A 22,085-nucleotide genomic window follows, 5' to 3' on the forward strand; every position below is an offset into this window, starting at 1 on the left:
CCAGGGCAACAGCTTGAGACTGTCTCAAAAAAAAAAAAAAAAAAAAAAGTTGTTTCAAAATTTTCTTGATCAGTTTTTACTAAGATTTTTGATTTTTGTCTCCTAATATAACTTCATTCCATATGGTTCCTTTCAGAATTCCAAATAAAGTTTCACTTTAAGTTCTGGATAAAACTTTTTTTTTTTTTTGTAGAGACAGTGTCACTTTGTCGCCCTTGGTAGAGTGCTGTGGTATCACAGCTCACAGCAACCTCCAGCTCTTGGGCTTAGGCGATTCTCTTACTTCAGCCTCCGGAGTAGCTGGGACTATAGGTACCTGCCACAAATGCGGGGCTATTTTATGTTGCAGTTTGGCCAGGGCTGAGTTCGAACCCCCCACCTTCAGTATTTGGGGCTGGCGACCTACTAACTGAGCCACAGGCGCTGCCCATTGCTGGATAAATCTTTTTCTTTTTTTTACAGTGTTTTAGTTTTTTTTTTTCTTCTTTTTGCAGTTTTTGGCCAGGGCTGGGCTTGAACCCACCACCTCTGGCATATGGGGTGGGCACATTGCTCCTTTGAGCCACAGGAGCCGCCCATTGCTGATAAATCTTAGAGACAAAGTGGCTACTGTTCATTCACTTATAGAATTCTGTTATGTGTCAGGCAATTTTATATGCTTTAGTGGCTTTGTTGAAATTACTTTAAAATGGCCAACATGGAGATTTCATTCTTTTGAAAGTGATTTGCCTCAAAGAGTTCAGCTTGTAGATATGTCTTGGTGTTTTAGTGTAAATTGAACTTTGATTTGAGACTTGCTGCCTGTGGAGGTAAGTGAATACTCAGGTTTGTTTTTTTTTTTTTGGCCAGAGGCCGGGTTTGAATCCATCACCTTTGGTATATGGGGCCGGTGCCCTACTCCTTTTAGCCACAGGTGCCACCCCAGGTTGGTTTTTTGTTTTTGTTTTTGTTTTTTTGGAAGCAGAGCCTCAAGCTGTCACCCTGGGTAGAGTGTGGTGGCATCATAGCTCACAGCAACCTCCAACTCCTGGGCTCAAGTGATTCTCTTGCCTCCGCCTCCCAAGTAGCTGGGACTACAGGTGCCTGCCACAACGCCTGGCTATTTTTTGGTTACAGCTGCCATTGCTGTTTGGCGGGCCTAGGCTGGATTTGAACCGCCAGCTCAGGTGTATGTGGCTGGCGCCTTAGCTGCTTGATTATAACCAGGCGCTGAGCCTGGTTTTTTGTTTTTGGTTTTTTGGTTTTTTTTTTTTTTTGAGACAGAGTCTCTGGATAGGGTGCTGTGATGTCTTAGCTCACAGCAACCTCAAACTTTTGGTCTCAAATGATCCTCTTGCCTCAGGCTCTGGAGTAGTAGCTGGGACTATAGGTGCCTATCATGATGCCTGGCTAGTTTTTCTATTTTTAGTAGAGACAAGGTTTTGCTCTTCTTGCTAAGGCTGTTCTCAGACTCCTAGTCTCAAGCAGTTCCCCCACCTGGGCCTGGCTAGTATCATAGGCATGAGCTACAGTGCTGGGCCAGTTACCGGCTTTGAAGAGCACAAGCTATTTTATGAATAAAATTTGGTACATAACTCATCAAATTAATTTGCTTAATTCTTTTGTGGCAATGTGTATATTGCAGCAGAGGTTTTCTCTCTCTGTTTTTTATTTTTTGAGACAGAGTCTCGCTTTGTCTCTCTAGATAGAGTGCCATAGCGTCGTATCTCACTGCAGCCTCAAACTTTTGGGCTCAAGTGATTCTCTTGCCTCAGCCCCCACAGGTAGCTGACACTACAGGTGCCCACCACAATTCCCAGCTATTTTTCCAGACAAGATCTCGCTCTGGTTCAGGCTGGTCTCAAACCCGTGAGCTCAGGGCAGTCCACCTGCCCTGGTCTCCCAGAGTGCTAGGATTATAGGTGTAACCCACCTTGCCCAGCTGCAGTGGTGACTTTCTTTTTTTTTTTTTTTTGTAGAGACAGAGTCTCACTTTATGGCCCTCTGTAGAGTGCTGTGGCCTCACACAGCTCACAGTAACCTCCAACTCCTGGGCTTAAGTGATTCTCTTGCCTCAGCCTCCCGAGCAGCTGGGACTGCAGGTGCCTGCCACAACACCCTGCTATTTTTTGGTTGCAGTTTGGCTGGGGCTGGGTTTGAACCCGCCACCCTCGGTATATGGGACCGGTGCCTTACCGACTGAGCCACAGGCGCCGCCCTGCAGTAGTGGCTTTCAAACTTTTATTGCACAGTAAGAAATGTTTTACATACATACATGACATACACAAGCATATATATGCATACAAACATATATACACATGCATATATATGTGTGTATTTATATACATATGTAACCCAAAAGTTTCATAAAATAACTGTATGCTTTATTTTCTGTTCTATACTAAAATTTTTTTTTTTTTTTTTTTTTTTTTGTAGAGACAGAGTCTCACTGTACCGCCCTGGGGTAGAGTGCCGTGGCGTCACACGGCTCACAGCAACCTCTAACTCTTGGGCTTACGCGATTCTCTTGCCTCAGCCTCCCAAGCAGCTGGGACTACAGGCACCCGCCACAACGCCCGGCTATTTTTTGTTGCAGTTTGGCCGGGGCTGGGTTGAACCCGCCACCCTCGGCATACGGGGCCGGCGCCCTACTCACTGAGCCACAGGCACCGCCCTATACTAAAATATTTTAAAATGCTAGTCATTATACACTAAATTCATTTGATAACCCACTGACCAGTGATATGAAAAATACTGGTATAGGGTAGTATAAAGAATACTGGTATGGGTTTGAGAGTAGGTTCGAGGAGTATCATGTCAGACTTGCTGAGTTTATAATTCTGTTTTAAGCTTACTTTGTTTTACTTTGTTACATTTCGTGTTTCTAAGCCTTAGTTTCTTGTCTGTGACAAGGGGATAACGGTTTCATTTATTCATGGGTTGTCTTGAGCATCAAAAGAAAAGAACCCACCCATATCCAGGTTGAGTATCCTTAATCTGAAAATGTGAAATACTCCAAAATCTGCGACTGGAAACCAACATGATGCTAAAAGTAGAAAATTTCACACCTGACCTCATATGCTGGGGCAGTCAAAATATAGTCAAAACTTTGTTTATGCATAAAATTACTAAACACATTATATAAAATTAACTTCAGAGTTAGGCACAGTGGCTCATACCTATAATCCTAGCACTTTGATAGACTGAATGGAAGGATCTCTTGAAACCAGAAGTTTGAGACTAGCCTGAGGAACATAGACCCCTATCTCTACAAAAAATAGGAAAATTAGCTGGATGTGGTGGCAGGGGCCTGTAGTGTCAGGTACTAAGGAGACCAAGGGAAGATTTCTTGAGCCTAGGAATTTGAGGTTGCAGTGAGTTATGATGACCTATGATGATGTTACTGCACTATAGCCCTTACAATAGTGGAAGACCCTATCTATTCTCTCCCTGCCCAAATTACCCTTAGGCTATGTGTATAAGATATATGTGAAACATAAATGAGGGGGCAGCACCTGTGGTTCAGTGAGTGGGGCGCCGGCCCCATATACTGAGGGTGGTGGGTTCGAACCCTGCCCAGGCCAAACTGCAACAAAAAATAGCCCGGCGTTGTGGTGGGTGCCCATAGTCCCAGCTACTCCAGAGGCTGAGGCAAGAGAATCGTCTAAGCCCAAGAGCTGGAGGTTGCTGTGAGCTGTGACACCACAGCACTGTACTGAGGGTGACAAAATGAAACTGTCTCAAAAAAAAAATGAGTTTTGTGATTAGACTTGGGTCCCTGTCCAAGATAAGTCATTATGTATATACATATATTCCATAATCAAAAAAAATCTTAAAAAAAAAATCTTAGGAGTACTTCTGGTCCCAAACATTTCAGATGAGGGATATTTAACCTATCAAGAGACTAGTGATCTGAATTTGAGGTGGTTAGAATCAAGAAAGTTGTTTCATTTTCCTCCCCCATCTGTCCTGTGCAGCCTTTATAAAGCATTTTTGGAACTTTGTGTGTAATTTGCACATTCCTTTGTGAATATATTCTTGCCACAGGGTTTCCAAGGGAGGGACACTTCACTGAGCAGTGGTGTTGAAAAATACAGATTGTGGCTCAGTCGGTGGGGCGCCGGCCCCATATACCGAGGGTGGCAGGTTCAAACCCGGCCTCGGCTGAACTGCAACCAAAAAATAGCTGGGCGTTGTGGCAGGCGCCTGTAGTCCCAGCTACTCGGGAGGCTGAGGCAAGAGAATCACTTAAGCCCAGGAGTTGGAGGTTGCTGTGAGCTGTGTGATGGCATGGCACTCTACCGAGGGCCATAAAGTGAGACTCGGTCTCTACAAAAAAAAAAAAAAAAAAATAGAAAAATACAGATTATATCCATTTTAGGTAAACTTTTTTTTTTCTTCCAGTTTTTGGCCAGGGCCAGGTTTGAACCCGCCACCTCCGTGTTTGGGACTGGCACCCTACTCCTTGGGCCACAGGTGCCACCTGTAATCCTTTTTTTTTTTTTGAGGCAGATTCTCACTTGGTCACCCTTGGTAGAGGGCTGTTGCATCTTAGCTCACAGCAACCTCAAACTCTTGGGTTCAAGCGATTCTCTTGCCTCAGCCTCACAGGTAGCTGCGACTACAGGTGCCTGCCACAGCGCCTGGCTGTTTTTTAGAGATGGGGGTCTCACTCTTGCTCAGGTTGGTCTCAAACTCGTGAGCTCAGGCAATCCACGCAGAGGTAATAATTTTTAACTAACTTCTATGTAACTGCCTTCTCTTCCCCAGATGTGTTTTTTTTTTTTTTTTTGTAGAGACCGATTCTCACTGTACCGCCCTCAGGTAGAGTGCCGTGGCGTCACACGGCTCACAGCAACCTCTTAACTCTTGGGCTTACGCGATTCTCTTGCCTCAGCCTCCCGAGCAGCTGGGACTACAGGCGCCCGCCACAACGCCCGGCTATTTTTTGGTTGCAGTTTGGCCGGGGCTGGGTTTGAACCCGTCACCCTCGGCATATGGGGCTGGCGCCCTACTCACTGAGCCACAGGCGCCGCCCCCCCAGATGTGTTTTTAAGGAACCTGAATGTAGCAGTCACTTGTTGATGGACTATATATATCCCCTAAATTCTAAGTGGATCATTATCTTTCATATTCTTAGACTGAATGTCAGTCATTGTATCTGGGCTGCATAAAAAAGGTAAAGCTGGGTCTTGAACGAGGCATTTTTTTTTTTTTTTAAAGACAGTGGCCTTGGGTATAGTGCCATGGCATCACAGCTCATGGCACTTCCAACTTGGTCTCAAACGATCCTCTTACTTCAGTTTTCTATTTATTTAGACACGGTGTTTCATTATGTTGCCCTCGATAGAGTGCTATGGCATCACAGCTCATAGCAACCTCAAACTCTAGGGCTTAAGCAGTTCTCTTGCCTCAGCCTCCCAAGTAGCTGGGACTTCATGCACCTGCCACAACACCTGGCTATTTTATTTTGTTGTTGTTGTAGTTGTTGTTTGACAGGCCCGCGTCAGGTTCTAACCTGCCAGCTCCAATGTATGTGGCCGGCCCTAACTGCTGAGCTTCAGGTGCCAAGCCAGTTTTTCTATTTTTAGTAGAGATGAGGTCTTGTTTTTGTTCAGGCTGGTCTCGAACTTATAAGCTCAAGCAATCCACCTGCCTTGGCCTCTCAGAGTGCTACAATTATAGCTGTGAGCCACCATGCCTGGCCAATGCTTAGTACTATTAAACAATGAGAAAAAAATTCCTTTTGTTATTAGTTAAGGAAAAGATACTTGCTAAATGTTGCTATATATGCACATTGAAAAATGCTACCAGTGGTTCATGCCTATAATTCTAACACTTTGGCAGGCCCAGGATTGCTTGAGGCCCAGTTCAAGACCAGTTTCAGCAAGAGCTAGACCATGTCTTTACAAAATGTAGAAAAATTAGCTGGTCATGGTGGCATATGCCTGTAGTCCCAGTTGCTAGGAAGACTGAGGTAGGAGGATCATGTGAGCCCAGGAGTTTGAGGTTGCTGTGAGCTATGATGATGCCACTGTATTCTAGCCTGTGTAATGGAAGAGAGACCCTGTCTCCAAAAAAACAAAACAAAAGGTTGCCAGTTTTCTCTAGACGTGGTAACTGATTAGCTGGGCTAATTGGGTGTGTGATACTTCTAGATTTTTAAAAGAGAACTAGTATTTTTTTTTTGGTAGAGACAGAGTCTCACTTTATGGCCCTTGGTAGAGTGCCGTGGCCTCACACAGCTCACAGCAACCTCCAACTCCTGGGCTTAAGCGATTCTCTTGCCTCAGCCTCCCGAGTAGCTGGGACTACAGGCCTGCCACAATTCCTGGCTAAGGAGAACTAGTATTTTATAAAACTAATAGGAAAGTTAGTTATTGATGGATTGCTAGCAAGGATTTGTATTCTGGGAAATAAAGTATTGCATTAGTGATATGGAAGAAAGCATCTTTTTTGGATGCAATACTAATATTTATCAAAATGATAGTTACTGCTAGTAGGGAACATACTCCAGGTAGTAGTACATTTACTGGATAGCATCCTATGAGACAAGTTCTATTTTTAGTTTCATTTAAAGATGAGGAAACTAAGAGAGGTTTATTACTTGACTGTATTGTACTACTAGTGGGTAATGTAGTCAGTATTCAAACCCAGGTATTGTCTTATCTCATAGTCTTCCTCAAGCACTGATATGCTTTTTTTTTTTTTGCAGTTTTTGGCTGGGTCGGGTTGGATTTGCCAGCGCTTTACTCCTTTGAGCCACAGGCACTACTCACTGTGATGTGCTTTTGCTGTTGTAGATAATCTCTTGTATCCACTTAGAGCTGTATAGGTCTTTAAGTTTCAGCAGGAGGAACCTTGTCCTTGTTGATAAGGTTTAGTGTTGGTATCATCATTGGGAACTGTATCTTTTCATTCTTCTGGTTGGCTATTGTTTCTCAGTATTTTCTTGTCCTGCCACGGATAGCTCTTAGTTTCTACTACTGTCTCTTTGTTTCTTAGTCATCAGAAGTTTTCATAGGTTTACTATTTTGAAATTGGTGATATTTTCAAGTGTATTTATGATAAAAATTAAACTTTTTTTGTTGTTCATTGTTTGAGATAGAAGCCTCTGTGGTTAGTAACTTTTGGGTTTGTTAGATTGCTACACCTGTCACTTAAAGTCTTTTAAGTCCTTTATAGACACACAATTCTGTTACACCTAATGTATTTGGCATTTATGTTGTAGTTTCTGGGCTCACAGTGAAAATGTTGTTTTTCCTCCCAGGAATAAGACATACTTATTTGTAAAATGAAGAACAGGAGGAGATAGGCTAAATCAATTTTATAAGGGTTCTCAGCTTGACCACTGAAATTCTGTGAGTCTGTAATAGTTTTAGAATGAAAGTAAGATTAAATATTAAGAGTTCTGCCTAATGGAGTCAGAGAACAGGATAGGTGTTCTTTCTCCATTCCCTCCCTTCCTTTGCTCTTCAAAAAAGATCAAGTAGAGAATTAGTGCTCAATTGACTGAGCGAGAAAAGATCCCTACTATTCCATTTCTGTATGAAATGTATCTAAGAGTAAAATCTCTTTCATTAATAGTTTGTGAAAGACAATGTCTTTTGTAGACATTACTGGGTCATTACTCAGATAAGAATGTCTCAGATTGTTACTTAATTGACAAGTAAAAATTTATGGCATACAGCATATTTTGGTATGTAAACACATTGTGAAATGGCTAAATGAAATCGTCATTCCTTTGAGTAAATTCTGAGCTGTGGTCACTGATGGTGTTACAGTTGTTATCATTTTATCTTGTATGAATATCAAAAAGTTTTTCTCTAAAATTTCTCCCTTCCATTATGTGTTTTTGTGCGTTTTGTTTTGTTTGAGACAGAGCCTCACTTTGTCGCCCTTGGTAGAGTGTCGTGGCGTTGTAGCTCATAGCAATCTCAAACTCTTGGGCTCAAGCAGTCTTCCTGCCTTAGCTTCCCTGTAGTCCTATTAGGTGGGACTACAGGCATCCACCACAACGTCCGGCTAGTTTTAGAGACAGTCTTGCTCCTGCTCAGGCTGGTCACAAACTCATTAGCTCAAGCGATCTGTCTGCCTTAGCCTCCCAGAATGCTAGGACTACAGGTGTGAGCCACCTCACGAGCCATATTTTTGTACTTTTAATGATCATTGTTTAGAAAATGTACTTCAGTACAAGCATGGTGCTATAATCCTAGCACTCTGGGAGGTGGAGGCAGGTGGACTGCTTGAATTTAGGAGTTCAAGACCAGCCTGAACAAGAGTAAGACCCTGTCTTCACTAAAAATAGAAAAACTAGGTGAGCATCATGGTGGGCACCTGTAGTCCTAGCTACTCAGGAGGCTGAGGCAAGAGGATCGCTTGAGCGCAAGAGTTTGAGGTTGTTGTGAGCTATGATGCCACTGCACTCCACCCAAGGCAACAGAGTGAGACTCGGTCTCAAGAAAAAAAAAAAAACCACCAAAAAATACTTCAGAAAGCACTCTTGAATTTAGTAACACTTTTCAGTGAATTTGCATTTTATTAATTAATGGCCTTTTTGTACTTTTGAGGTAGGGCTTAGTGTGTATCTGAAGGATTAATGGACCTCACCATCTGCAGGACTCTGTGGTTGTTAGTTTACGAATCATGTTTAAGGCTTAGTGCCAGTAGCACAGTGGTTACGGCACCGGCCATACACTGAGGCTGGCAGGTTCGAACCTGGCTGGGTCAGGTACACAACGACAGCTGCAACAACAACAAAAAGAAATAGCCGGTCATCGAGGCGAGCGCCTGTAGTGCCAGCTACCTGTGAGGCTGAGGCAAGAGACTTGCTCAAGCCTAAGAATTAGAAGTTGCTGTGAGCTGTGATGCCACGGCACTCTACCAAGGGCTACATAGTGAGACTCTGTCTCAAAAAAAAAAAAAAATCATGTTTAAAATGATGTACCTTTGTTTCAAATGTAAATAAATCATTTCCAAAATTTATTTTCAAAGGATGGCATTTTGATAGTCTCCAGAGTTCTATTATTCTGGGTCAAGATTAGCCATAGTGTATGAGCCAAGACTCCCTATTCCCCGCCAGGTCATTGGTCCTAAGGACCTGTGGTCCTGTTTTGTGTATCGAAAATGTTTTTAAGCCATTTGTTTAGAACTGTAGGTACTTATTTCTGCTATGTACTAGGATAAATTGTGAAGTATGGTCAAATGTCTGTGTCAGAAAAATGAGTAAACTTTATTATAAATGTATACATTTTTCCTTTTTGTCTTTTGTCCAGTTCTTGCACGTTATTTGTATTTTGCTGTCTAATATTTTATTCTAATTTTAATTTTTCTGGCATTCTGAAATAAAGTAGTGAGACTTTGTAGGTTACCAGTTTCATCTTTACTTACTGCAGAGAGAACTCATGGACTTTGGGAATTTGAACTGTGTAGTTCAGAGGTGGGGAACCTGCAGCCCTAAGGCCACATGTGGTCTTCTAGATCTTTTTATTAAAAGGTTTTGTTTGATAAAATTTGGATTCAGTCAGAAGGCTGCACTTAAGGATCTAGATGGCCAGAGGTTCCCACCCCTGATTTAGTTTTTTTCTTTCTTTTTTTTTTTTGAGACAGAGTTTCACTTTGTCACCCTCAGTAGAGTGCTATGACATCATAACTCACAGCAACCTCAAACTCTTGGGGTCATGTGATTCTCTTGCCTTAGCCTCTTGAGTAGATGGGACTACAGGTGTCCACCACAACGCCTGGCTATTTTTAGAGGTGGGGTCCCGCTCTGGCTCCAGCTGGTCTCAAACCTGTGAGCCAGGCAGTCCACCTGCCTTGGCCTCTTACAGTGCTGGGATTACAGGCATGAGCCATTGCCCAGCCCCTCGATCTAGTTTCTAATCTTATACCATTCCCTGGATGGGTGAATTTGGGGGCAGGTAATTTAAGCTTTCTGAACCTCACTTTTAGCTCTAAAACTGTATTCCCTCACTCAGGATTGTTGTGGGCTTAAATATGGTAACAGGAAGATCTAACACTATCAGCCTTGTTTCCTTCCTTTATTCTCTCTGCTCAAAATTTTTTTCTTCCTTAGGCATTTTTCTTTTCTCTGAAAAATTTTGGAGAAATCTCCTTTGTTAATCTGTGGTTCCTCTTAACCTTTTAAACATTGGTCTCCCCTCAGTTTCATTCTGGGTATTGGTGGTTTCCATCTTTAACTTATTTATGTTTCCATTAGGATTTCTGTCTAAATCAGGGATTTTTTTTTTTTTTGCAGTTTTTGGCCGGGGCTGGGTTTGAACCCTTCACTTCCGGCATATGGGGCCGGCGCCCTACTCCATTGAGCCACAGGCGCCACCCTAAATCAGGAATTTTTAACCTGTGGCTACAATTTTGTGAGGACTTTTTCTTATCTGTGGTGTTGAATATCACTGAAAGTATATATGGACCTTTTTTTTTTGCCAATTAGCTTTTGTTAGTGTTTGTGTATTTAATGTATGGCCCCAGATAACTTTTATTCTTCCAGTGTGCAGCAGACGAAAAAAAGGTTGGACACCTCTGGTCTAACTGATGCACAGATGTGACATAATTTCTCTGTTAAATGACTTGCTTTCAACTACAACAATTTAAATTCTTTTACTATTTCAGTTGCACATGAACTTTTTGTCCATCCTGTATGCTGGAAGTTATGGTCATAGAGCTCTTGGCTAACACTGTTTTTGTAGGACATCGTGAAACACTGACATGTAATTTTATCACATACTCTGAGAACAAACAGACTAGCTGCAAACTATTTATTATTTATATAATATGAAATTAGTTTTCTGAGAAAAAGTACTTATGTTTGTATATATAAATTGGTTATTTCAGAGAAATTAACTTGAAAGTTAAAATTGAGGAAGCTCTGTTAAGTTTTTTTCTCCCTATAAAATGAATAAAAATACCTTTTGGTGGTAGAATATTTTGATCTGGCTCCTGAAACAATAGTTGAGAAAACCGGAGCCTACCATGTATTTGCTTGCTCTGCAGCAGTCTTTAGAGGGCTCCCTCAACTCCATGTAACTCATCTTTCAGGTCTCCTGGACTCAACTTTAATTTTTTGTTTTTTCTTGGCTTATCTCTAATCATCTATCAACTCATGGGTTTTCTCTGGTGTGCTGCTTTTTTTTTTGGAGACAAGAGTCTCACTTTGTCACCCTGGGTAGAGTTTGTTGGCATCATAACTCACAGCAGCCTTAAACTCTTGAGCTCAAGAGATCCTCTTGCCTCAGCCTCCTGAGTAGGTGAGACTACAGGCACCCACCATGATGCCCCTGCTAATTTTTCTATTTTTAGTAGAGACAGGATCTTGCTCTTGCTCGGGCTGGTCTTGAACTCTTGAGCTCGGGCAATCCACCAACCTTGGCCTCCCAGAGTGCTAGGCCTATAGGCGTGATCCACTGCGCCTAGTCCCTTCTAAGTTTTTGTTTAAACTAAGGCCAGTGGTTTGTCCTTTCTAAAGATCTTGGATTCCACTCCCCTTCTTTCTTTCTACTCCCTGTGTTTATAACACATCATCTCTTTCCTGATTGGCTATGGCAGTTTCCTAAGATGGCTTCTTGTTTCTGGTATTAACCTGTTCCCTCTCAGGTTGCTTCAACACTACTGTTGAGTGGCCTTTCTAAATCACAAATCTATATCAAACAGTCCTCCATCTGAAAGCCCTTTTGGGACCCTCATTACTGATAGGATTAAGTGAACTCTCTAGTGTGATGCATAGGGCTGTGGGCAGTACTGTCCTCAATGTTTGCCACTTCGTATCCAAACCTCATACTTCTGGGCTTTCATTCCCATGTTGAATTACTCTAACTATAGTTCTTAAGGAGAGTCAGATTCTTTTCATTCCTTCATACATTTGAATGCACTGTCCAGAAGATTTTTGTCCTTTTGGTGATTCCTTTGTTGAGCTCAGAGCATCATCATTTTTGTAACCTCTCTATGTAGACAAAATTCAGTATTTCTTTCTCTGTTCCCATAGTCTTTTGTAGATATATACTCTTTCTGTGACATGTATGTCTCTGTCCTTTTCATTTAGTGTGTGCTTCCTGGGATCAAAGATTATTTCTTTTTATCCTCTTTGTCTGACTCATAGCAGATTCTTCATAAATATTGAATGAATGAGTCTGGTAGAAAAAGTTTGATTGTTTATATTTAGAGGAGAGTTAATATTTTCACTTTACGTTTTCTGACGTTAATATTTAATGTTTCATTCTAAAGATGGTGGAACCAGGGCAGGATTTACTGCTTGCTGCTTTGAGTGAGAGTGGGATTAGTCCAAATGACCTGTTTGATATTGATGGTGGAGATACCGGGCTTGCAACTCCAACACCTACCCCTCCAGTTCAGCAGGTAAGAGTTTTTCAAAGCTTTTCTTTTTTTTCTTTTTTGAGACAGATCCTCAGGCTGTCACCCTGGGTAGAGTGCTGTGGCATCACAGCTCACAGCAACCTCCAACTCTTGGGCTCAAACGATTCTCCTGCTTCCGCCTCCCAACTAGCTGGGACTACAGGCGCCCGCCACAACGCCCAGCTATTTTTTGGTTGCAGCCGTCATTGTTGTTTGGCGGGCCCGGGCTGGATTCGAACCCACCAGCTTAGGTGTATGTGGCTGGCGCCTTAGCCGCTTGAGCCACAGGCGCCGAGCCTTTCAAAGCTTTTCTATTTCTTTCCTTCCTTCTTTCTTTTTTTTGAGACAGAGTCTCACTATGTTACCCTGGGTAGAGTGCCATAGCGTCACAGCTCACGCAACCTCAAACTCTTAGGCTTAAGCGATTCTCTTGCCTCAGCCTCCCAAGTAGCTGGGACTACAGGTGCCCACTACAACGTCTGGCTATTTTTTGGTTGTAGTTGTTGTAGTTTGGCAGGCTCGGGCTGAATTCATACCCACCAGCTCCGGTGTATGTGGCTGGTGCCCTAGCTGCTGAGCTACAGATACCAAGCCCAAAGCCTGTATTTGTTATTTTGTAATTTCCAATTACAGAAATATTTTTCATTAAGCCTTAATGTTAAATATACCTATGAATGTTATTTTTCTTTCTTTCTTCTTTTTTTTTTTTTGTAGAGACAGAGTCTCACTTTACTGCCCTCTGGTAGAGTGCCGTGGCATCACACGGCTCACAGCAACCTCCAGCTCTTGGGCTTACGCGATTCTCTTGCCTCAGCCTCCCGAGCAGCTGGGACTACAGGCGCCCGCCACAACGCCTGGCTATATGAATGTTATTTTTATATTGAGACAGAGTCTCAATCACCCTGGGTTTGAGTACTATGGCATCATAGCTCACAGCAACCTCCAACTCTTGGGCTCAAGCAATCCTCTTGCCTCAGTTTTTCTATTTTTAGTGGAGACAAGGTCTCACTTTTGCTGAGGCTGGTGTGGAACTCATGAGCTCAAGCAGTCTACCCACCTCGGCCTCCCAGAGTACTAGGATTACAGGCGTGAGCCATCTCGCTTGGCCTTCTTTCTTTTCTTTCCTTTTCTTTTTTTGAGACAGAGCCTCTAGCTGTCACCCTGGGTAGAGTGCAGTGGCATCACAGTTCATAGCAGCCTCCATCTCCTAGGCTCAAGGGATTCTCCTGCTTCTGCCTCCCAAGTAGCTGGGATTACGGGCACCTGCCATAATGCCTGGCTATTTTTTTGGTTGCAGCCGTCATTCTTTTTTTTGTAGAGACAGAGTCTCACTGTACCGCCCTTGGGTAGAGTGCCGTGGCGTCACACGGCTCACAGCAACCTCTAACTTTTGGTACGCGATTCTCTTGCCTCAGCCTCCCGAGCAGCTGGGACTATAGGCGCCCGCCACAACGCCCGGCTATTTTTTTGTTGCAGTTTGGCCGGGGCGGGTTTGAACCCGCCACCCTCGGCATATGGGGCCGGTGCCCTACTCACTGAGCTACAGGTGCCGCCGCAGCCGTCATTCTTGTTTGGTGGGGCCCGGGCTGGATTCGAACCCGCCAGCTCAGGTGTATGTGGCTGGCGCCTTAGCCACTTGAGCCACAGATGCCGAGCCTCTTTATTTTCTTTATCTTTTTTTTCTTTATGATTTTGAGCAGGATGTCAAAGTCTGTTTTGAGTATTTGTTTTTATTTATGAAGTAGAAAATATTCACAATGAAAATCAAGATATTTTTTGCTTTGGTATTATGTGTATATAGTATATGTAAAAGATGAATTATTTAGAGTTTTTATAGGAGTATCCATAATTTCCTTGATAGTTGTCTTATTTATTTAGGAGCATTTCTGTTGTATTTTCAATATGTACATTCTCTGAAAGCAAAAATAAGTTTTTTTTTCTTTTTTGAGACAGAGCCTCAAGCTGTCACCCTCAAGGGTAGAGTGCCATGGCATCTTAGCTCACAGCAACCTCCAACTCCTGGGCATAAGCGATTCTCAGCCTCCCAAGTACAAGTGGCTGGGACTACAGGCACCCGCCACAACTCCCGGCTAATTTTTGGTTTCAGCCGTCATTGTTGTTTGGCGGGCCCCAGGCTGGATTCAAACCCGCCAGTTCAGGTGTATGCGGCTGGTGCTTTAGCCTCTTGAGCCACAGGTGCCGAGCCTGTTTTGTTTTTTTGAGACACGGTCTCACTATGTCGACCTTCGTAGAGTACTGTGGTATCATAGCTCACAGCAACTTCAAACTCTTTTGGGCTTAAGCGATTCTGTCTTAGCCTCCCAAGTAGTGCAAAAATAAGTTTTTAACATTAGCATAGTTTTGTGGAGATTTTATGCTTGCAAAGATTGTTACATTATATTTGGTATCAGTGATTGCACATTTAGTTTGAATGTAAGGCTTGACATGTTTTTGTTTCAATAAAATAAATGCAACTCTGTTTTCAACACAGAATTCACTGATGTTTTCTCTCCAGTCAGTGACGCTTAGTGCGTTAGAACTGGGTTTGGAGACTGAAACAACAGTTCCTGTGAAACAAGAACCAGAGACGGTACCTACTCCAGCACTCTTAAATGTGAGGGTAAGAATAATTTAGGTTGGGCATTACTTCTAATCCTAAAAATAGTTTAGGGTTATAGTAGAAATAACTTTTTTTTTTTTTTGTAGAGACAGAGTCTCACCTTATCGCCCTCGGTAGAGTGCTGTGGCGTCACACGGCTCACAGCAACCTCCAACTCCTGGGCTTAGGTGATTCTCTTGCCTCAGCCTCCCGAGTAGCTGGGACCACAGGCGCCCGCCACAACGCCCAGCTATTTTTTGGTTGCAGTTTGGCATGGGCTGGGTTTGAACCCGCCACTCTCGGTATATGGGGCCGGCGCCCTGCTCACTGAGCCACAGTCGCCGCCCAGAAATAACTTTTTAATGTGAAATACTTTTATCTCCCTAATTCTGCTTTTTGCTACTTATCCAATATCCTGCCCTTACCTCCTACCTTGTAAAATGTTTTCTTTCATTCCTTTGGTACTTAAGTGTTGATCAAAAGATAATTAGAACAAAGCAGAACATTTATTTAGTTAATTTTATTGTAGATGATACAAAATTCATAAAGTAAAGATGAAATGTACATTATCTCACTATTTTTCCTTATTTTAGCTTTCGTCCCTTGGCATTTACAATTTTTATGTGATTATGATTGTGCTTTGAATATAAGGTTCCTTGCCTTAAATGTACCAATTATTAACTGAAGCCTAATGGCATAAAATTATTGGACAAACTGGCTAAAATTTGATAATTTGTGATAAATTATTAATGAGAATTTTGTTTAAAAGTGATAAGTAGTAATCCAGAAGGCACTTACTAAAGGAATCATGTGGAAATAACAAGTAGTTTGAGAAGGAAGGAAAGTAGAAATAGACATAAATTTATAAAAAATTTCTCAGTAGTACTTACAGTCACAGATCATATTGATATTATTATTTTTTGCATTTTTCTTTAGTTTTTCCCACATCATCCCCCACTGAAAAATAAAATGCTCTGTAATTTTATCTTAGGCCCAAGATAGCACCCAAGATAAGTTTGGGTCACTTATGCAATGTAAGAATTTAAACTCTGCTTGGTTGTTTTTGCCTTTTAATATTCTAAACCTTAGTGTGGTTGGGGTCTGTATGATAGCAAACAAAGCTCTGAACAAGAGTCACAGAATGTTAGAAACAGAAAATGTGTCTTCAGAGAACATAGGCCTCCAGGGGTTTAAGTGATATGCCTAACGTTACCCAGTTGGGGCACTGGTGGCATCAGAAATTTATTCTGTTACTAGTCCTTCTGTTATATAGGTTTACTATACATGACTGTTTGGCTTGGTGTCCTCAATGGTTGTACATTAGAAAATGCTTGTGTTGGGTGGCTCCTGTGGCTCAGTGGGTAGGGTGCTGGCCCATATAACGAGGGTGGCGGGTTCAAACTCAGTCCCGGCCAAACTGCAACAAAAAAATAGCTGGACATTGTGGCAGGTGCCTGTAGTAAGCCCAAGAGTTGGAGGTCGCTGTGAGCTGTGTGATGCCACAGCACTCTACTGAGGGCGATAAAGTGAAACACTGTCTCCAAAAATAAAAAGAAAATGCTTGTGTATTATAAAATGCCATGCTACTGGTATACCCTCTTTTCCTCAAGGTGGTGTTTTTGTGTTTGTTTTTGTTTTTGAGACAGTTTCACTATGTTGCCCTCAGTAGCGTGCTGTGGCTCACAGCTTACAGCAACCTCCAATTCTTGGGCTTAAGCGATTCTCTTGCCTCAGCCTCCCAAGTAGCTGAGACTATAGGCACCCAGGCCTGGGCTGGGTTCGAACCTGCTAGCCCTGGTATATGTGGCTGGCGCCCTAGCTGCTGAGCTACAGGCACCAAGCCAAGGTGGTGTTTTTTGTTTGTTTGTTTGTTTGTTTATTTTATAAGTTGGCGCTTTATTTTTTATTTTATTTTATTTTTTTGCCAGGGCTGGGTTTGAACTCGCCACCTTTGGCATAGGGGGCCGGCGCCCTACTCCTTTGAGCCACAGGCACCGCCCTGGTTGTGTGTTTTAATTTAGTAATTTATAACTAATCAAACTAATTAGAAATGAAGTGCCAATAGGCAAGAGTAAAAGTCAATTTTAGACTTCTAAACATCCTGCCATGTTCATGGATGTGGACATTAGAAAATAAAGTGTTTTCAGTAGTATACTTAATGTCTTTTGTTTTTTAGCAGCAGCCTCCATCTACTACAACATTTGTGCTGAATCAAATAAATCAGCTTCCAACCTTGGGATCTACAATTGTAATGACTAAAACACCACCTGTGACGACCAACCGGCAAACCATTACTTTAACTAAGTTTATCCAGACTACTGCAAACACACGCCCTTCAGTGTCAGCACCAGCTGTACGAAATGCCATGACCTCTGCACCTTCAAAAGACCAGGTTCAACTGAAGGATCTACTCAAAAATAATAGTCTTAATGAACTCATGAAACTAAAGCCACCGGCCAATATTGCTCAGCCAGTTGCAACAGCAGCTAGTAAGTCTGTTTTCTTCTCTTTTCTTTCCTTGAGACAAGTCTCACTTTATCATACCCAGTAGAGTGCCTTGGTGTCGTAGCTCACAGCAACCTCAAACTCTTGGCTTCAGTCTCCCAGGTAGCTTGGGCTACAGGTGCCCGCGACAAGGCCTGGCTATTTTTAGAGATGGGTTCTTGCTCTAGCTTAGGCTGGTCTCGAACTCATAAGCTAAGGTGATCTGCCCACCTAGGCCTCCCAAAGTGCTGGGATTACAGGTGTGAACCACCCTGCCCAGCCTATTTTCATTATCAACTTTTTCTTTTTTTTATTGTTAAATCATAGCTGTGTACATTAGTCATTATCAACTTTTTCTGCCTATCTGGTAAACTGTCAAAGTGTTTTTTTTTTTTTTTTTAAGATTTTTTTGGGTTTTAGAAGAATCACGTGTGAAGGAGGTATTAACTGTATTACCTGTTATACTTAGAGCTGCAGAGTTGAAGGGAAGCAAAAGTTATTAGATGCGTGGGTAACAGTGTTTAGCTTTGAAATCAAATATGTGGGATTATTAGGTAGTTTCATTAACATCAAGAGACTCAATGAGTAGGGTGCCGGCCCCATATACTGAGGGTGGCGGGTTCAAACCCAGCCCCAGCCAAACTGCAACCAAAAAATAGCCAGGTGTTGTGGCGAGCACCTGTAGTCCCAGCTGCTCGGGAGGCTGAGGCAAGAGAATCGCGTAAGCCCAAGAGCTAGAGGTTGCAGTGAGTCCTGTGACGTCATGGCACTCTACCGAGGGCGGTAAAGTGAGACTCTGTCTCTACCCAAAAAAAAAAAAAAAATCTTAGTTTTACATACAGTAGTACTTCTGTAAGTTGATCACCCAATGGACTGTAACAAAATGATCAACACATGGACATGGTCAACATAAGAAACTAGGCCTATTGTACATAAGTACATGTAGTGCATGTCTAGTCTATGAAAATTAGGTCTATTTAAGGAGGTGGTCAGTGTGGGGAAGTGGATGGCTATGGAAGTTTTACTATATTATGAATAGCCAGTTAACATTTTTTCTTTTTTTTTTTTTGAGACAGTCTCATTTTGTCACTTTTTGGTAGAGTTCTATGACATCATAGCTCACAGCAACCTCAAACTCTTGGGCTCTAGTGATTCTTTTTCCTCAGACTCCCAAGTTGCTAGGACTACAGGTGTCTGCCACAGTGCCCGGATATACATAATATGTATAAGAGATGAGGTCTCACTCTGGCTCAGGCTGATCTCTAACCAGTGAGCTAAGGCAGTCCACCCGCCTCAGCCTACCAGAGTGCTAGGATTACAGGCATGAACCAAACATTTTCTTTCTTTTTTTTTTTTTTTTTTTTTTTTGAGACAGTCTCACTTTGTCACTCATAGAATGCTGGGGTGTCATAGCTCACAGGAACCCCCAATTCTTGGGCTCAAATGATTCTCTTGCTTCAGCCTCCCAATTAGCTTGGACTATGGGCACCTGCCATAACGTCGGACTATTTTTAGAGATGGGGGTCTTGCTTTGGCTCAGGCTGGTCTCGAACTTGTGAGCTCAGGCCATCTGCCCACCTCCACCTCCCAAGTTCTAGGATTACAGGTATGAGCTATCACGCCCGGCCCAAACATTTTTCTTAATTGTTTAAAAATCAGTGCTTATACCTTTTGTGCCTAAGAATTTCCTGGAGATCTTGTCCGAATCAGAATCTGATTGAGGGTAGGGCCCAGGATTCTGCATGTCATTTTTTTTTTTTTTTTTTGTAGAGACAGAGTCTCACTGTACCACCCCCGGGTAGAGTGCCGTGGTGTCACACGGCTCACAGCAACCTCTAACTCTTGGGCTTACGCGATTCTCTTGCCTCAGCCTCCTGAGCAGCTGGGACTACAGGCACCCGCCACAGCGCCCGGCTATGCATGTCTTTTTTTTTAAATAGAAATCATAGCACCTGATATTCTCAGCTTCTCATTCAAGGACTAACCAGACCCAACCCTGCTTAGCTTCCAAGATCAGACAGAGATTGAGTGTGTTCAGGATTGTATGGCCATAGACAGGATTCTGCATTTTTGATAAGCTCTCCAGAGATGCTCTTTCTTGACTGGACTATACTTTAGGTTGCAGCAGGCTTTAGGTAGATGTTTAGCTTCCTTAATTATGACTTTTATGGTTTTGGGATTTTACCTATTACTGGCATCAGTGCTTATGGATCCTCATCTTTTTTAATAAGTTTTCTTTTAAAAATACATAAAGCTTTTTTTTCTTTTGAGACAGAGTGTCTGTCTTTCAGGCTAGAAGTACAGAAGCCTGATCATAGCTCAACTACAGCCTTGAACTCTTGGGACCAAGTGATTCCTTCTGCCTTGGTTTCCTAAATAGCTGGGACTAGAGGAACTTGCCACCACACTCGGCTATTTTATTTTTTCTTTTTTAAAGTTTTGAATGGTTGGTTGATTGAGACAGGATCTTACTTTGTTGCCTGGGCTATATTGTAGTGGTGTCATTGTAGCTCACTGCAACCTTGAACTTTGGCCCTCAAGTGATCCTCCTGCTAGAGGCCAGGAGTTTGAGACTAGTCTGGGCCACATGGTGAGACCCCCCAATCTTAAAAACAAATAAAAAAAGTGTATAATTCAGTGAATTTTAGTGTATTTGCAAAGTTATGCGACTGTTACCATTATCTAATCCATGATACTTTAAGGGTAGGTTTAGTTTTTTTTGTTTTTTCTTTGAGACAGAGTTTTATACTGTCGCTCTGGGTAGAGTGCCATGGTATCATAGCTCAACCTCACAGCAATCTCATACCCATGGGCTCAAATGATCCTCTTGTCTCAGCCTTCTGAATAGGTGAGACTATAGGTGTGTGCCTATACACCTGGCTAGGTTTTTTTTTGGAGACAGTTTTATTATGTTGCCCCTCGGTAAAGTCCTGTGACATCACAGCTCACAGCAACCTCAAACTCTTTTGTGCTTAAGTGATTCTCTTGCCTCAGCTTCCCAAGCAGTTGGGACTACAGGAACCCACCACAATGCCCGACTATTTTTTTGTTGTCGTCCTGTCCTTTCCCGTCCCTTCCTGTTCTGTCTTGTCTCACTGTGTCACCCTTGGTAGAGTACTGTGGTGTCAGAGCTCACAGCAACCTCAAACTCTTCGGCTTAAGCAGTTCTCTTGCCTCACCCTTCCGAGGACCTGGGATTACAGGCCCCCACCATAACAGCCTGCTATTTTTTGTTATTGTCGTTGTTTAGCTGACTGGCTGGGTTTGAACCCATCAGCCCTGGTGCATGTGCCAGGCCCTAACCACTGAACTGTGGGTGCTGAGCCAGGTTTGATTTTTAGTAGAGACTGGGCCTTACTCTTTTTTTTTTGCAGTTTTTGGCCAGGGCTGGGTTTGAACCTGCTACTTCCGGCATATAGGGCTGGCACCCTACTCCTTGGCAGCTAAATGCCATTTGGGAAATCAATTTAGATGTTGTAGGACTGATTTTCTTTTTCTGACAAGGAGTGTAGGACTTTGTCCCTGACCTGACTAACATTCAGGGAAGCATCTGGAATGGTTCCTTGCAGACTTGAGTATAGTCATCAGTTAGTGGAAGATGCTTTTTGTTAGGGTCTTTGGATTTAATGGGGAAATCTGTTCCTTTTACATGGGTGGCTTCCTTAGCACTCCTCAAAGAAGCATATGCCATCTTAACTTAAAGGAGCAGATATGCGCCATTATGAGGAAAGAGTTTAGAAAGCAAAACAGAAAGGATTCGTTTGATTTAGTAAGTTCTGGTACAGTAAGCTCTCCCACATTCAAGATAGTAGTTTTTAAAAGGTAAAAGGCTGTAATTCAAAGCTGCCTTTGTATACAAGCCTGAGAAACTGTATCAAACTAGAAAAAGAAACATGGTATATGAATGCTGCAGATAAGCAAAGATTTGTGTTGAGGGGGAGGTTCATCTTTTTGTGGAAGGGGAAGAAAATTTAAAGTATGAAACTGAGCCTGGTGAGGTGGCTCACGCCTGTAATCTTAGTGCTCTGAGAGGCCAAGGCAGGTGGATTGCCTGAAGCTCAAGAATTTGAGACCAGCCTGAGCAAGAGTGAGACCCCATCTCTGAAAATAGTAGCCAGGCGTTCTGGCGGGCACCTGTTGTCCGAGCTACTTGGGAGGATGAGGCCAAGAGTTTGAGGTTGCTGTGAGCTATGATGCTATTGCACCCTACCAAGGGCAACAAAGTGAGACTTTGTCTCAAAAAATAAAAGACAATAAAGTATGAAACTGCTGAGAACAAGGTTTTGCATGCCCTTCTAGCACTTATCTGTTGGGTATTGTCCCAGTTGGAGCCCTTAGCCCTTTGGGTTTCTCTTTAGATTTTGATCTCTCATTTGAGTTCTAGACTTTTAACTCCATGAACTAATTGATCACTGGCTCTTCTGGAGTTAAAAATCATGCGGCCAGGTCAATTTATCATCTCTTTTTTATTTTGTTAATACTTTAAATAGTCCTACTTATTTTAGAGTCCTAAGTGACAGCTCCAAAATACTCATCTTAGGTAGAATTCATAAGATGATAACCAGTCCTGGTGTTACTCATTACCTCTTGTTTTTAAGGACAGTGGTTTTCACACTGTGGTTTCACATAGGGATTCTAAACATGACATTCCATTGGC

General features: G+C 42.6%; 1 protein-coding gene across 8 annotated transcripts in view; it reads left to right on the forward strand.

Annotated features, from left to right (window-relative positions):
* Positions 1-22,085, forward strand: part of SBNO1 (strawberry notch homolog 1) — an 85,893-nt gene that overhangs the window by 2,433 nt on the left and 61,375 nt on the right. For 2 of the 8 annotated variants that reach the window (XM_053587899.1, XM_053587901.1), the window contains exons 2-4: positions 12,217-12,348; positions 14,837-14,965; positions 17,121-17,433. In XM_053587899.1, the coding sequence (XP_053443874.1) occupies positions 12,217-12,348; positions 14,837-14,965; positions 17,121-17,433 (574 nt within the window). The remainder of the gene's footprint in view (positions 1-12,216; positions 12,349-14,836; positions 14,966-17,120; positions 17,434-22,085) is intronic. The other 6 variants (XM_053587900.1, XM_053587902.1, XM_053587903.1 and 3 more) reach the window with 6 other exon arrangements.

This window comes from Nycticebus coucang, chromosome 4, assembly GCF_027406575.1.
Source record: "Nycticebus coucang isolate mNycCou1 chromosome 4, mNycCou1.pri, whole genome shotgun sequence".
Classification (NCBI taxonomy): domain Eukaryota; kingdom Metazoa; phylum Chordata; class Mammalia; order Primates; family Lorisidae; genus Nycticebus; species Nycticebus coucang.